General features: G+C 42.3%; 1 protein-coding gene across 1 annotated transcript; it reads right to left on the bottom strand.

Moving 5' to 3' along the window:
- Positions 1–1,127: 1,127 nt before the first annotated feature.
- On the bottom strand, positions 1,128–16,332 carry LOC137266134 (cilia- and flagella-associated protein 251-like). The gene is made up of 5 exons (XM_067801626.1): positions 16,069–16,332; positions 8,255–8,326; positions 7,942–8,224; positions 7,520–7,909; positions 1,128–1,345 (listed from the first exon to the last, which is right to left on the bottom strand). The coding sequence occupies exons 1-5, from the start codon at positions 16,330–16,332 to the stop codon at positions 1,128–1,130; spliced, it is 1,227 nt and encodes a 408-aa protein (XP_067657727.1).
- Between the last annotated feature and the right edge of the window lie 573 nt (positions 16,333–16,905).

The raw sequence follows: 16,905 nt of genomic DNA, 5'->3' as shown, positions 1-16,905 counted from the left end.
TTTATCAAAAGATCTTACGCAAGCTGTCGATGCCTGTACAAACGTGCATCTGATTTTTAAAGGTCCATGGTGAAATAAGTTTTTAATTACCAAATGTGTTTTACTTTTGACGAATAGTGGAGATGACTTGAAGATGTCGGTTGGGTGTAATGGACCATTCAATAATAGTTCCATATGGTTGGTATATGTATGATTAATTCTAGTCATATCTTCATGTATCTGAATACTTTTTAATAGAACACGTAAATGTGTAGAAAGTCATTTATATATTTAAAACAAGTTAGTGAGTGAATATATTGTTTTACGTCGCTTATAGCAACACATTAGCAAAATCAAGGCGGGGGACACCAGAAATGGGCTTTACACGTTGAACCCATGTTGAGCTTTCAGCGTAACGAGCGAACGCTTTAACCACTAGGCTAACCCCCCCCCCCCCCCCCACCACCACCACCACCAACCCCCAACCCCCACCCCACCCCCAGAACAAGTTGAAGCAAAGTGAGCTTTTTTGCCATCTACTTGACAGCAAATTCTGTATTTGAACGAACAGAATTAAATTCTCAAATTTATGTATTAAACTCCAAATAATCTCTCATTCCACGCCGTAGAGCATGTCGATTAATGTAAAATAGCCCTTGTGAGAAATAACACCGTTTGGTTTTTTAAACTTTATTCAACAATGAGACCTATGAGACAAGCAGAGCTGTAGATCAAGCCTGGCTAGGGAAAGTGGAAATGACTGCATTGAATCAAACCTGTTTTATTGGACTGCCCAAGAAATCTGTCTTCCGAAGTAATATAAAATCACCAGAGCGTTCTATCGCTGGGAATTCTTGTTCTAAACTAAACATTCTGTTGCGTTTAATGAAGCCAGAAAAATGCCATTCGAGACATGTAAAGTAATTATAAGATGGTCTCCGGGTCCGTTTCGATTTAATTTTTGAAAGGCTTCTCGGTGTTAGTTTTGCGCCAAAAACCTTAGATGCCCGTCTCTATCAACGCACAGAGGTATATTTTATTGAAAGATCAAAACTGAACTGAACTGGTAATAGTTTTTTAATGAGAATAGCAACGATGGACACGAATGCTCCAGCAACAATCATTCAGAATGAGAAAAAAATGGTCAGCTAAATGTGTCTGTACTGTATCTGTGTGCTTGCGTGCACATGTGCATGTGCCTCTCTCTCTCCCCTGCCCCCCCCCTCTCTCTCTCTCTCTCTCCTGCCCCTCTTTCCTCTCTCTCTCTCTCTCCCCCTGCCCCTCTTTCCTCTCTCTCTCTCCCCTGCCCCTCTTTCCTCTCTCTCTCTCTCCCTCTCTCCCTCTTTCCTCTCTCTCTCTCTCTTCCCTGTCTTTTTCTATCTACCACTCTCTTTCTCCTTTCTCTCTTCCCCTCTCTCTTTCTCTCCCTCTCCCTCCTCCTCTCTCCTCTCTCTCCTCCCCTCTCTTTCTCTCACCTTTTGTCTCTCTCTCCCTCTCACTCTCTCTACCCCCTCTCTCTCCCAGCCACCCACCCACACCCCTCCTTCTCTCTCTGAAGGACACAGATCCGTGTTTACACATAATGAATGTACATCATGACTGTACATACACATCAGGGTACACGTGGAAGAGAATGTTACGTAAATAGATCAAACTATCTATCAGGAAACCGAATGTTCATACGTGATAGTATTTCAGACAAGTTCATGTTCCCACACGTTGACAAAGCGAAAGGAGGACAAATGATCTGTTCATGTGTTGTGTCTATTAATAAATCTTGTGAAATTCCCGAGCCTATGACGCAGATACGAGTCATGCCTAGACGAACGTATGTAAACCTTGAATATCTTCACATATACATCTACGAGTTCCTTATATGATGATACACACAGTTAGATCTGTGTGTCTATATACAATACGACCAATGACTATCTGTACAATTAGAGCCTTGCACGTCTGTACGATTACATCTACGAATGCATGTACAGTATGATCCGTACTGTCAGTTAATCTATGAATCTATGTGCTATATGAATCTGTACCATTACAACCTTCAATATCTGTACAATTAGGCCCATGATTGTCTGTACAATTGGATCAATGAGTGCCTGTACAAGTCGAACTACAAGTGCCTATTCATTTAGGACCAGCGATTGTTTATACAATTATAACAATGTGTGACCATCAGCTTAATACCGGACGTGACGAATTCATTACTGTCTGTACAATTAGTGAATGAGTAGGGTTTTACGGGGCTTTTAGCAATATTCCAGCAAAATCACGGCGGGGGACACCAGAAATGGGCTTCACACATTTGTACCCATGTGCGGAATAGAACCGGGCCTTAACGTAACGAGCGAACGCTTTAACCACAAGGCAACCATACCGCCCCCTGTACAATCAGAACCACAAGTGCCTGTATATTTAGTTATGTTCACCTGAAAGAGTTAAATACGTACCTAGTCCAACCGTCAAAGTCCTTTCAGCACATACGTTACATCATCGTTAAACATGGCTACTGGGATATAACAAATCTGGCTGTTTGGAAATAAAATCATTACTGGCGTGTATGACGAGCTTTTGTTCTCGGTCATCTGCTGTATATTTCAGTCAAAATGCACATAGACGAAATCGTATCCCAGTTGGGTAAATCGTGCTGTTGATCACTGTATTGTCCAGTACAGACTCGATTATTTACAGACCGCCGTCATATAGTTTCAATATTGATGAGTGTGGTGGCAAAGAACACACAAACAAAGGATACCTGCCCCTAATCACGAGACAATTCCGGACTGAATGGTCATACTTCTAATTAAACGTCCCATATAGGCTTGGTTCATCCCATCCCATTCTTCGTGCAGCGCAGCACCAAGTTCGAAGAGAGTGATGATGACGTCAAAGGATATCTCAAACATGTTCGATGAATGATCTTGACCGATCTGGGCCGACACTGATTGTGGTAAGCTGATTATGTTCTCCTGTTGGAGAATAAACAAACAAAAACACACCGCCTGTCCCGGTCCCCACAATGGTCCCCACCCAAAACTCATCGCTAAACCCAGAATCCGTCTTCACCAGTTTTAGCGAATGAGTGAGTATGGTTTTACGCCGCCTTTAGCAATAAATGGACTTCACAAGCGAAACGGCATGGCCAGCGAACACCTAAACCACTAGGCTACCCAACTGCCCCGGTTTCTTTAATGACTTGCAGTGAGTCGGTCAAACCAACATAAATTTATAAGCTCCATTTTTCGTATGGAATTTGTTTCACCGGCCAACTGAGAGGTCGTGCGTTTGTTAGTTCCAATGTTCATGGCTAGAGAAAAGAGATACATTATTCAAGTCATCTTGGCCAAGCTTTAATGTCACGATGACTTATACCTTACAGTAGAGCTTTTTATACCATGAGCAATTGTGTCTGCAAATCAGGATCTACCGATCAACCCATACAAGTGTATTCAACCTTTAAAGGGATCAATAGTCAATGTGTGATCTAGCGTTAAACTGTTCATATCTAAAAGGCAACTCATAATGTCGGGTTCTAATTCGGTACGATCGGGCAGTGGACAAGGTATTTGTCCATTGCTCGATTATTCAGTGGCGGGCTGAATAATACACATATAAAAAATAACAATGTAATCCAAAAAATATGCGACGCGAGGAAACCTTGGGAAAAAATAATAAAGGAACACTCGTGCTTTCATATGATCCTTTATTTCTGTCACATGTTTACAATCAACCTGTACTGTTTCAACCATTATCTCCCAACCAGAAAAAAGACTGCTGCTATCTTCAGCTCAATCTTCGATTCTCTATCTGTCTTCGATCTCTTGTCCACCATCCTGAAGTACTATCCTTGTGCAGCCCCGACGAACACTCTTGGACAATATCAACGGCCATATAACACTTATTTATTCATATTTCGCCATAGGGGTATAATATGACATTTTATTCCTTTAAGTTTGCTCTAAGTACTTTGTTGTGATCATGTTTCCCATAATTGCTCGTTAAAATACGATATACATTAAGAAATATTTATAAAAACGTGATATTTGAAACAGAAGAGTGCCAGGAGGTGAATGACATTTTGATTTTTTAAACCTTTGTCACCATGCGGCAAGTATGAACTCGTGAAGAGTGGAATTGTGAAATTCACATTTGTTTTCTTTTCCGTGTAACTTTTCAGTCCAGGTCACAGGAACTTTATGAATGTTATGAATTAAATAAGATGGAGTAGTTCTATTTCGGGGTCCAGAGTTTGATAATGCATAAACAATAGATACAGATGTGTTTATTTAGGCAAGTGGTAAAATATTACACATACATATATTAAATATTAAAATATTACATATATTACAAATACCTAAAATAACAAGAACATTGTTTAAGAAAATAAAATAAAGATACTACTAATGATTGAAACATCTACTTTTTTAAAGAAATATTTGATACATAAATAGACACTATTAATGAGGAGAGGGTCTCGATCACTGAACTGTGTTTACTATATAATCTTTTCTAAGTGGAACATATTTTGTTTGTCACATGTGTTGTTTAATGTACGTACTATTTGTAACCAAATGCCACCTGCCATTCAACAATCATTGAAACGGAACTGCCTACTATATTATTCCATGTTCGAAATGAAAAAAAAAACAACACTTAAAACAATAAATAAATTTTAAAACGGAGAATATTCGGGAGATGGTTGATAAATTTCATAAACAGCGACAGACGGGTTTGTTGTTTTCTGTCAATATTACATCAGGGAGCCCTGTTAGTCGAGAGATAGCCTTGAACGGCCAAGTCATATACAATGGTTTTGAATGGGTTGATTGTTAGGTAGTCGATTGACTGCAAAGAATGTTATTTTGCAAGGTAAATTTTGTGAATTATCGACTTGAACCTCGTGGTAACAGCTTTTCAAAGTTCTGAAATGATTTGATGTGTTCTCCGCATGAAGAGGTGTAATAGGTGAATACCTATGTGGCGTAACGCAACGGTAGCTCACCTGCCATATTACACAACTCCTTGCTTTCAAAATCATCAGGAAATCCTGTGACACAAAACTTTGTTGACATTCCCACGAAGCTGAAAACATGTTTGGGAAAGTTTATATATCTACATACTTTTAAAGTTGTGTGTACAGGTGGGTACATCCACATTCTTCTGTCAGCGTAGGGGAAATCCCACGTGGGTACACCTTCATCTTTCTGTCAGTGTGGAGCAGTACCCACGTGGGTGCACCCATCCTTCTGTCAGTGTGGAGCAGTACCCACGAGGGTACACCCATCCTTCTGTCAGAACAGGGAAAACCCACGTGGGTACACCTTCATCTTTCTGTCAGTGTGGACCAGTACACACGTGGGTGCACCCATCCTTCTGTCAGTGTTGAGCAGTACCCACGAGGGTACACCTATCCTTCTGTCAGAACAGGGAAAACCCACGTGGGTACACCTTCATCTTTCTATCAGTGTGGACCAGTACACACGTGGGTGCACCCATCTTTCTGTCAGAGTAGGGCAATACCCACTACACCTGGTTACCATACACTTTAGTACTCCCTGAAGTACATTCTATTGACAGCAGTGTGTGAGGTACACAAAGAACATGTCGATAACGGAACTGAAATGACACACAAATCAATGTATTCACCAGGGTCACGACGACCTCATACTGTTACAGTACACCGGTTTGACATTTAGACAGTATATGAGAACTGTCAGGAGACCTATCACATAACCCAGCTGATCGTAAACCACTTACCCAGCCAGCAAGTCCTGGTAATCTCTATATTTACTGATTTGTAAATAAGGCAAACCATGCTGCAGCTCAAATTTAGGTTTGGTCGTAACGAAAGAAATGATATGGGTTCATGAAATGTGGTGCATGAATACACTCATTTGTTACAATCCGCCTACTACTACTACTGCTGCTGCTGCTGCTGCTGCTGCTACTACTACTACTACTACTACTGAGATAATTTCTACAGGTACTACTACTACTACTACTACTACTACCACCACCACCACCACCACTACTACTGCTGCTGCTGCTGCAGGTACTACTACTACTACTCCAGCTACTACAGGTACAACAGCTGCTGTTACTGTTTTCGCTTCTACAACTACTACTCTTACGACTACCACTACTACTGCTGATATCAATACTGCTACTTCTACTACCACTACATTCTACTACTACTACTACAACAACACCAACTCCTAGTACTACTACTACTACTACTACTACTACTACTGCTGCTGCTGCTGCTGCTCCTGCTGCAGCCACAACTGCTACTACTGCTGGGTGCGTGAGACAGGTTCGGGGTCGAATCTAATAGAGATCTCATACGTTTACTATTTTGGTAAAACCAATGAGGACAAGTTCAGGTGGAACAATATTTCACGCAAATTGTCAATACGTTAATTCGACAGCTGCTGCAAATGCATTACTCGTGTATTATAACTGAAATTGATACATATCAGTATTATAATACATCTATTTAAAAGCAGCAGTTAATTACCATTAATATCCATCTTTCAAATTAGCTGAAATACCAGTGTGTTATGTTCTCATGTGGAAATTATGAAATGGTTGTATTATCATATGACAAAAATTGATTAATTTGCAGTTCAACTATTGATTATTCAGATGAATATTTCGTTATAAATAAATAGGTGACAAAACCGAACATATTTATAATGTATATTTATAGAAACATCTCTATAACATGTTATCGCCAATGTTATTATTATCATGATCGTGATTGAACGCCGCTTTAAGGAATATTCCAGCAATATCTCCAGAAATGGACTTTACACATTTTATCTACGTGGGGTGTCGAACCCGAGTCTTCGGCGTGGCGAGTGAACGCTTTAACACCTAGGCTACCCCACCGCACTCAATATTATTATAGATGTGTATACGATTTGCGCATGATGTATATATCCTGTTTACAGCAAACCATCGCTGTCTAAGCTCCTTAAGTTCAGCACCGTATATCTAGAAAGGCGGTGTGGATGTGACGCTGACCACGACGGCTGCAGTGTTGAGGAGTGGACCCAGCATTGGTCATTGATAAGGACAGCCAGTACAGTCCTCATCAACGTTCTCCAGTGAAGATCCGGGTTACAACTGATCTCCTGAAACCCATTTTTGTCGTAATACGTGACTCACGGGATCAGATGGTCAGGCTTGATGACTTGGTTGACACTTGTCATCGCATCCCAATTAATGCTCATGGTGTTGATCAGTGGACTGTTTGTCCAGACTCGCCTATGTGCAGGCCGCAGGAATATGGCTGGAATACTGCTGAATGCGGCGTAAAACTAAACTCACTCACTCACTCATCAACGTTCGGGGTGTCACAGTGTGACATGTTGACGTAGTTGACGGTGGGAGGATCCGGAGCCTCGAGGGGTAGAGCGGATGACTAGGTCTGGTGTAGGATGGAGTGGGTGCCCACCTATAAGGCTTTTCGGGGAAATAGGAGCACAACATGTAACCATTCTTAATTGTACTCTAACAACTTCCTCACCCTCCTCCTTCTCTCCTCCTTTTCCTCCTCCTCCTTTTCCTCCCCTTCTTCTCTTCCTCCCCTTCTCCTCTTCCCCTCCTCCTTTTCCTCCCCTTCTCCTCCTTTTCCTCCCCTTCTCCTCCTTTTCCTCCCCTTCTTCTATTCCTCCCATTCTCCTCCTCTTCTTCCTCCTTCTTCTTTTCCTCCCCTTCTCCTCTCTTCCTACTTCTCCTCCTATTCCTCCTCCTCCTATTCCTCCCTTCTCCTCCTTCTCTCCTCCTCTTCCTCCTCCCCTTCTCCTCCTTTTCCCTCCTCCTTTTCCTCCCCTTCTTCTATTCCTCCCCTTCTCCTCTTCCTCCTCCTTCTCCTTTTCCTCCCCTTCTCCTCCTTTTCCTCCTCCTACTCTTCTTCCTCCTCCTTTTCCTCCTCCTCCTTTTCCTTACCTTCTTCTCTTCCTCCCCTTCTCCTCCTCTTCTTCTTCCTGCTTTTCCTCCCCTTCTCCTCTCTTAATACTTCTCCTCCTTTTCCCCTTCTCCTCCTCTTCTTCCTCCTCCTTTCCCCTTCTCTTCCTCTTCCTCCTCTTCTTCCTCCTCCTCCCCTCTCCTCCTCCTCCCTTTCGTCCCCTTCATCTCCTCCTCCTTTTCTCCTCCCCTCTTCCTCCTCATCTTCTTCCTCCTCCACCTCCTTCTCCTCCTCCTCCCTCTCCTCCTCCTCTTCTTCCTCCTCCTCTTCTTCCTCCTCCACCTCCTTCTCCTCCTCCTCCCTCTCCTCCTCCTCTTCTTCCTCCTCCTCTTCTTCCTCCTCCACCTCCTTCTCCTCCTCCTCCTCCTCATCATCATCAACAACAACAAGAACAACAACGACAACAACATCAACATAATCAGCATGCCATGGGGAAGCGATGGTGTGTGGTATACGACTCGGGTAAAGCGTCCAGTATTACAGAAATGTACAATATGTTTTTGCAGAACAGGATGTTCATACAAATTAACGTGCACTGTGTGATGTCATATTTGCAGACCATTAACTATGATAAACGTGAAGATATATAACAGTACGGCTTGTGATATACTACTTGCAGAACAGTGTAATATACATGACGAAACACACAGAAACGTAAGGCATGTGATATACTACTTGCAGAACAGTGTGACGTACATGACGAAACACAGGAAAATGTAAAGCGTGCGATATACTACCAGCAGAACAGTGTGATATACGTGACGAAATACAGGGAAACGCAAAGTGTGCGATATACTACCAGCAGAACAGTGTGATACACGTGACGAAACACAGGGAAACGTAAAGTGTGTGATATACTACTAGTAGAACAGTACGGTATATCTGAGATGTGTTTGCACGTTTTGTCCCTTGGGACATATTTTGTTCACGTAACAGTACGAAATGCATGAAAATACAGATGACAGCGGCATACAATGTGCCTTTACAAAAATGGCGGTTATGCGTGTCGTTACATGGAGATTTGGCATGACGCACTGGTATATAAGGTTTAAGGAGATTTAATTTCCGTATATATCATCCGATACACATGTCCTGTTGCTGGAAACTTGTCAGCTGATGACGTGGACACGGATGCAGATTTCAGAGTGACAGATATTGACAACATTGAGCAACGATCACGCGATCTTCGGGCTGCGAGAGGGAGCGTGCCAAAAGTATTCACACCATTTTTAACAAACTCGAAGTCAATCCATTCAACATGCTTTCATATTTTATGGTAACGGATGCAGTGAGTGAGTTTAGTTTTACGCCGCACTTAACAATATTCCAGCTATATGGCGGCGGTATTTAAATAATCGAGTCTTTACCAGACAATCCAGTGATCAACAACATGAGCATCGATCTGCACAAATGGGAATCACCCGATCCCGTTAGTCGCCTCTTATGACAAGCTGAGTCGCCTTTTATGGCAAACATGGGTTGCTGAAGGCCTATTCTACCCCGGGACCTTCACGGGTCGGTGATGGATGAAGTAATGTGCTTGAATATAGATTATAATGTTTGAGAAATATAACATATGATGTACAAGTGTTCATCGAGGTAGTGAGTGAGTGAGTGAGTGGGTGAGTGAGTGAGTGAGTGAGTGAGTGAGTGAGTGAGTGAGTGAGTGAGTGAGTGAGTGAGTGAGTGAGTGAGTTTAGTTTAAACTCGCTTTTAGTAACATTCCGGCAATATCATGGCGGTGGACACCAGAAATATCAATGCGGGGAAGACCAGAAATGGGCTTCACAAATGGCAACCATGTTGGGAATCGAACCCGGGTCTTCAGCGTGACAAGTGAACGCGTTAATCCCGATGTAGTGACCGGACATATCTGCTAAAAATACTAAAAAAAATATGCTGCTAATTTACAGTTACAAATAATGAGGGTGTAGGAATGTGAATACAATGCGCTTTGATCATACGAACCCTCTCCCACTGACGGCGGAAGTATAAACGTTGATGATTAGGGCTATTCTGAGGGCGTATCGTTCAAGTATAGTGTCATATTTGAGGCGTTAGTACATTCGGTGACCTTTGATGTGAGTAACAATTAGTGGCAGTCGCTCGGTGCAATGTACACTTGCGTATTTCATTATTGCACACATAAACACATACACTGCTGTTGTAGAGACTATCATTAATTTCATTCCCATTCGCTAGAAAGTGGCTTATGAATTATGTATGTTTGATGCAATCATCACGTGTCTCTCAGGTGTTAAGTTGATTTTCATCTAATCTTGTGTCAGTTAAAAATGAAGTTATATTTTTGTCTGACAAATTAATGTCATTAGTTTAGTTTTTAGCAGTGAGGTGTGAGGGTGTTTTATTCCGTTTTAAGTAATATTCCACCAATATCTCCACGGGGGACACCAACACTGTCCTTCACACATTGTATCCATGTGGGGACTGGAAACCGGACATTCGGCGAAAACTTTAACCACTTGGCTAGCCCACTGCCCCGTAAGCAATGAGGAGGATATTTTTCAAATTTGACCAATCAGTAAGAAAAATATATCTGATGCAATCCAACGCATCGCTAAAATGTCGAAGGTCAATGTACGACATCCTCAACAATTTGCGTCGTTTTCTTACGCTGTTGCATGAATTTCATCACGATCGGTGGATGTACGTGAGATAACACAGCTTATCGCGGCATCATCACGGCTCGTCAGGCCCATGCCGGATGAGTGCCCAGTCTCTGCAGGACACCTACAAGCAACAGTAGGACACTTACAAGCAAGAGAAGGAACTTCTCTAGTAACAGTAGGACATCCAGAAGCAAGAGTAGGATATATACAAGCAAGAGTAGGACTTCTACAAGCAAGGGTAAGACATATACAAGGAAGCGTAGGACACCTACAAGCAAGGGTAGGGCATATACAAGCAAGGGTAGGACATGTACAATCAAGGTTAGGACATCTACAAAGAAGAGTAGGACATATACAAGGCAGGGTAGGAACTCCACTAGTACCAGTAGGACATCCACAAGGAAGAGTAGGACATATAGAAGCAAGAGTAGGACATATACAAGGCAGGGTAGGAACTCTACTAGTACCAGTAGGACATCCACAAGGAAGAGTAGGACATATAGAAGCAAGAGTAGGACATATACAAGGCAGGGTAGGAACTCTACTAGTACCAGTAGGACATCCACAAGCAAGAGTAGGACATATAGAAGCAAGAGTAGGACATATACAAGGCAGGGTAGGAACTCCACTAGTACCAGTAGGACATCCACAAGGAAGAGTAGGACATATAGAAGCAAGAGTAGGACATATACAAGGCAGGGTAGGAACTCCACTAGTACCAGTAGGACATCCACAAGCAAGAGTAGGACATATACAAGCAAGAGTAGGACATATACAAGGCAGGGTAGGAACTCCACTAGTACCAGTAGGACATCCACAAGGAAGAGTAGGACATATAGAAGCAAGAGTAGGACATATACAAGGCAGGGTAGGAACTCCACTAGTACCAGTAGGACATCCACAAGGAAGAGTAGGACATATAGAAGCAAGAGTAGGACATATACAAGGCAGGGTAGGAACTCCACTAGTACCAGTAGGGCATCCACAAGGAAGAGTAGGACATATAGAAGCAAGAGTAGGACATATACAAGGCAGGGTAGGAACTCCACTAGTACCAGTAGGACATCCACAAGCAAGAGTAGGACATATACAAGCAAGGGTAGGACATATACAAGGCAGGGTAGGAACTCCACTAGTACCAGTAGGACATCCACAAGGAAGAGTAGGACATATAGAAGCAAGAGTAGGACATATACAAGGCAGGGTAGGACATATACAAGGCAGGGTAGGAACTCTACTAGTACCAGTAGGACATCCACAAGCAAGAGTAGGACATATAGAAGCAAGAGTAGGACATATACAAGGCAGGGTAGGAACTCCACTAGTACCAGTAGGACATCCACAAGCAAGAGTAGGACATATACAAGCAAGGGTAGGAAACCCACTTGTAACAGTAGGGCATCTACTAGCAAGGGTAGAACATCCACTAGTAACAGTTGGAAATCCACAGGCAAGGTTAGGACACCTACACGCAGGAATGGGAAATCCGGTTTCGAACACTTTGCAAATGAATCCTTGAAGTTAAGGGACACAGCTTTGACCGGGTTGGGGACATACTGGTTAGCCGCAGATGTCCCAGGTTTGATGAGGTAATGACTGACTCGCTGCACTTTGCAATGTAGGTCTCTCTGGGCCAGACAATCCACTGCTTTCACAATGAGAATTGATCTATGATGCATGAATTGCAAAGGAGTGCAAATTCACATCTCCTGGGTCCCGTTCCATAGACGATTCGTAAAGTTATGGATTCGCCTCTAACAACGCGCATATGTTACAGAAGACCAGTTCTAACCCGGATTTGCCACTTACGATGAGACCAGTTCCAAGTTACCCAGTTTAACACTGATCTATAACACAACAGACCCCGAGACACTCCTAAAACCAAACATTCTTTCTATTGCGACTAGGAGTTGTGGAATACCGTCGGAAACAAAAGCTATATTGCACATTTCCCCACCCGATCGAGTGAAGTTTGCTTTGAGCAGTAGGGTACACACATCAACACCAACAAATAACGAACAGCTATATCGTCAGCAAATTCGATTCGAAATTCGAAAGCAAGACGTAGTACTGTCGCCAAAGTTTACAAATTCAGTAATAGGTTCGACAAAACTTGTTTTTAACACAATCTGTTGCAGAGAGATGGTAAATCTGACCCTCGGGACCTTTCGCTGGCACGAAGATTAACGAGATATTTCTTTCAATAACCCCTATTGTGAATCACGTTAGCAGATGCGCTCAGCTGGAATTGTACATCGCCTTCAAATATTGATTCCAACGTGTTTTTCCATGGGACACAGGTCCGAAAATATGTTTTTCATATTCATTTTGCATGAGTAATGCATACTTATAAGCTTACTTCCGCGTCTGGACAAATGGATCGATTCGTGATAGGAGCTTTACAAGTCGAGAGAGAATGGAAGTATGTGAGTGCATGTCTGCATGCGTGCGTGCGTGCGTGCGTGCGTGCGTGCGTGTGTGTGTGTGTGAAAATGAATGAAATGAAAAGAAGCTCCTTAAATGTCAGGACCATCATTCATACCTATACGATTTTTTTAGAAACAGATGGGTACACACGCTCGCACGCACGCACACACGTACACATATAAACGCGCGCTCACACGCACGCATACACACACTCTCAGACAGACATACATACGTACGAAACAGATGGGTACACACGCACGTACGCACGCACGCACGTACGCACGCACGCACGCACGCACACACACACATACATACATACATACATACATACATATGTCCGCATTCACACACACTCATGCGGTTATTCTCGTGGAGTTGTACCACATGAGTTAAAGAAAAGACGGGAGAGTCAGAAAAATAATGACGGTTTTTAGAATCAATTATTAATATACGAGTTTCACGATAACAACAATTCAGTACCTTGTTAAATGGACCAGCATAGGCTATATCCGACTACACGAGAATAATGGCAATATTAATGAAATCTGATTGCTTGACAAACCATTTGTAGTCCTAGAAACTATCATGTTTATTATTTTTACAAACATCGGCTTGCAAAAATGTAGATTATTCAGTTCTATTTTTATGGGTTTTTATTGCTCAAAATGAAATATCGGGCATGGAATGCTCACTATCAAAATGTTGTATCTTCACCAAACATCGTAACATATTGTTTGAGTAACATCTGGATTCGAACCAAATTTCAACTTTGTGAAAGCCAAGGTGACTAAGTGGGATAAATCTCTGACATTTTACGCTGCGCCTAGGTACCTGAGGTTGAGAGTGTGGTTTTGAGTGAGTGAGTTTAGTTTTACTGCTCACTCAACGATATTCCAGCTATATGGGGGCGGTCGGTAAATAATCGAGTAGGGACCATACAAAACAGTGGTCAACAGCATGAGCATCAATTTGCGCAATTGGAAACCGATGACATATGTCAACTAAGTCAGCGAGTCAGAGAAAAAAACATTAGAATCGGTACTTATGGCAGATAGTGTAATCTCACATAAAACATTTGTTACATGTGGCCAATTTCAATATGACACTGTGAGGTCATACAGCATCGTTTTGGTGAAAATGGCTTGCTTGATTCACAGAAAAAGGTAAATGAAAAGATACTGCAATGTTGTCTGTGGGGTCAGTTTATCATATCATGAACATTCAACAATTTTATTCAGCAGAATATTTTCATTTTATTCACAAAATGTGAATGTGACAGAATACAAAGGTATGATAATACATTGCTCAAATCGTTCAGTGGTATTCGAAGAATGTCAAACACATTGCCAAATCAGATTATCTTTTCTAGAAAGGCAGCCCCTATCACATCTGCATCTTGACAACATAGTTGCTGGGCATGTGTAGATGCTAGCAACGATAAAATACCTCCCCGAGCAGATGTGACCGGCCGGACTGAAGGTGATACCTTTGTACCAGGGAACGCGATCCTAGCACAGCAGGCGTCACGTTGTATGGGATCTCTCAGTTCCGATATCGTTCCGGGATCAAGCCGGACGAGAGGAAGGATAGGAAGATAGTCATCTGTGTTATCACGATGATCCGGTTCATAGTGGCAGTTATTCCCCTGGGCTGGCTCCAGCGAGTGAGTGTGTGAGTGAGTGAGTGAGTGAGTGAGTGAGTGTGTGAGTGAGTGAGTGAGTGAGTGAGTGAGTTAGTGAGTGATGTTACTGTTGCCATACTCCTCCTCCTCTACTACTGCTACTACTACTACTACTACTACTACTGCTGCTGCTGCTGCTGCTACTACTGTTGCTGCAGAAGTCTCAAAGTTGGTCTGATGTTTAAATTATGATCAGCGTTTCAGTGAGTATTTTGTGTTTATTAGTTTCATCAGTTTCATCAGTAATTCATCAGTTTCATCAGTAATTCATCAGCCGGCGTTTGATCCAAACGGACTGTAATCGTCACTGACCATTTCTAAAAACAATCAAGTGTTGATTGTTCCACACAGTTTGATCAAGGTGTACATCTGCGTTAAAAAAACCCAAATAAAACACAACGGTAAGAATCGTAAATAGTCTCTTATTAACCAGCTGACTGGCGTAGTAGACACCTTCGGCAAATTGCCCGACACACGTAACCTTGACCTTCACTTTATCTTCCGGCGTGGCTATGGATGGTGTAGATAACGTCGGTGGAGACGGGGGGAGGGAGATACTGTGGTCTGAGATAGATTGCTGACGCATCTGTAAGCCTCGTTCCCCGTCAGACACTGATAACGTCGACGTTGACGTGTAGCAGTGTGATGAGGAAGGTGCTGTCACGGGAGCTCCCCGCTTGACCGATCACGTGGTCCGTTTATCAAATCCATATTAAGGCTGTCCAAGACAGATAACAGCTTGTTTTGCGAGGTCGATAAAAAGCCGGTCAATATATCTGTGTCTGACGCTGACTATCTATTTACATATAGGGTAATGATGGTTACATCGAACATTGTCAGCTATTTGCAGTCTCTCGTAGCCTCGCACAGACAAAGATAGCACGTATTACAAAAAACAAAATAATAATAATAATAAATAAATAAATTAAAAAATAATATTCATTTCTCACTATCAAAACTCTTTACCCTTTCTCGTCCTTTTCCAAATCATTATCCTTATCCCTTTCTCATCCTATCTTGATTTTTATCCCTTTCTCATCCTCATGTTCATCTTTATCCCTTTCTCCAGAATATGGGGACGTTGAGCATCCCTGTAAATTGGGCGCATTTCTTTCGAGGAATTCTCAATATAAACTGACGGGCAAAAGAAACTTTCCCCTGGTACAATTTGACAGCTTTAAAAAACGACAAGAACAAAGTGAAATATGAATGTTGAAATTTGTTAAGCAATGACAATGACGATGTCAATGACAATGACAATGACAATGACAATGACGATGACGATGACGATGACGATGTCTGTCAGTCAGCAGCATTCCTCGCTACGGTCGGTAGGCCCTGATACCATGGGCACGTAGTCTTCTTGTTACTGTCCGTCGACTGACTGGGTGACCGAGAGCCGTTGCCGCTGATGACGTCACCGTCAGAAAGCGGTTTTTCAGGTGCAATCGCCTCAGGTGGCGATCTTCCTGTGCAGTTGTCACCCTTGGTTTACCTGTCTTGAGTCTGTCTGAGATCTGGCCAGTTTGTAGATAACGACGACGAAGGTTCCTGACGGCAACGACAGTACAGTGGCACGCTCTTGCAACGTCACGCGTGACCCTTTCTCTGTCTTTTGAAGTTAACCTTGGCATTGTTAAGTGTTTTTCTGTTCTGAAGTGCGATCTGCTTGGGTTAGGGTTTTATATCGTACATGCACGTGCATTGTACCCTTACATGCACAAGACATGTGTTTTGTTGTTTTTCGCTGTTTTTTTTGGTTTTTTTTGTGGTAATCAAATTCAAGTTTGTGGCAATAACGATGGAACAATATGCATTTTATACTGATTTTATATGTTGAAATTACGATACATTTTGCTACAGAAAGTTTCTTTTGCCCGTCAGTATATTTATACAGGTATATTTGTATTTACACACATTTGCGTTTTAGGATCGATGCATTATTGAGGGGTCACGTGGGCAAGAAGAGAAAACAATAACGACAACAACAAACGAACACACAAACAAACAAAAATCCGTTTCATTCGTCTTTTCAAGATGGAGTTCACTTACATCCGGAATCAACCATTTCTACCTACACTGAGTTGAAGTTGTCATGTATTGCATGCACATAGGCTAAAGTCGTACTTTTAGGCTTGTACTTTAGTTAGCTATTGCAGTCACACTCAATCCGGCACCTTCCATTGCTCCCATTTTCCTGACGGAGC

Source organism: Haliotis asinina, chromosome 15 (assembly GCF_037392515.1).
Source record: "Haliotis asinina isolate JCU_RB_2024 chromosome 15, JCU_Hal_asi_v2, whole genome shotgun sequence".
Classification (NCBI taxonomy): Eukaryota; Metazoa; Mollusca; class Gastropoda; order Lepetellida; family Haliotidae; genus Haliotis; species Haliotis asinina.
Note: the sequence above shows the minus strand (reverse complement) of the source record. Positions and strands in the feature narration are given on the sequence as shown.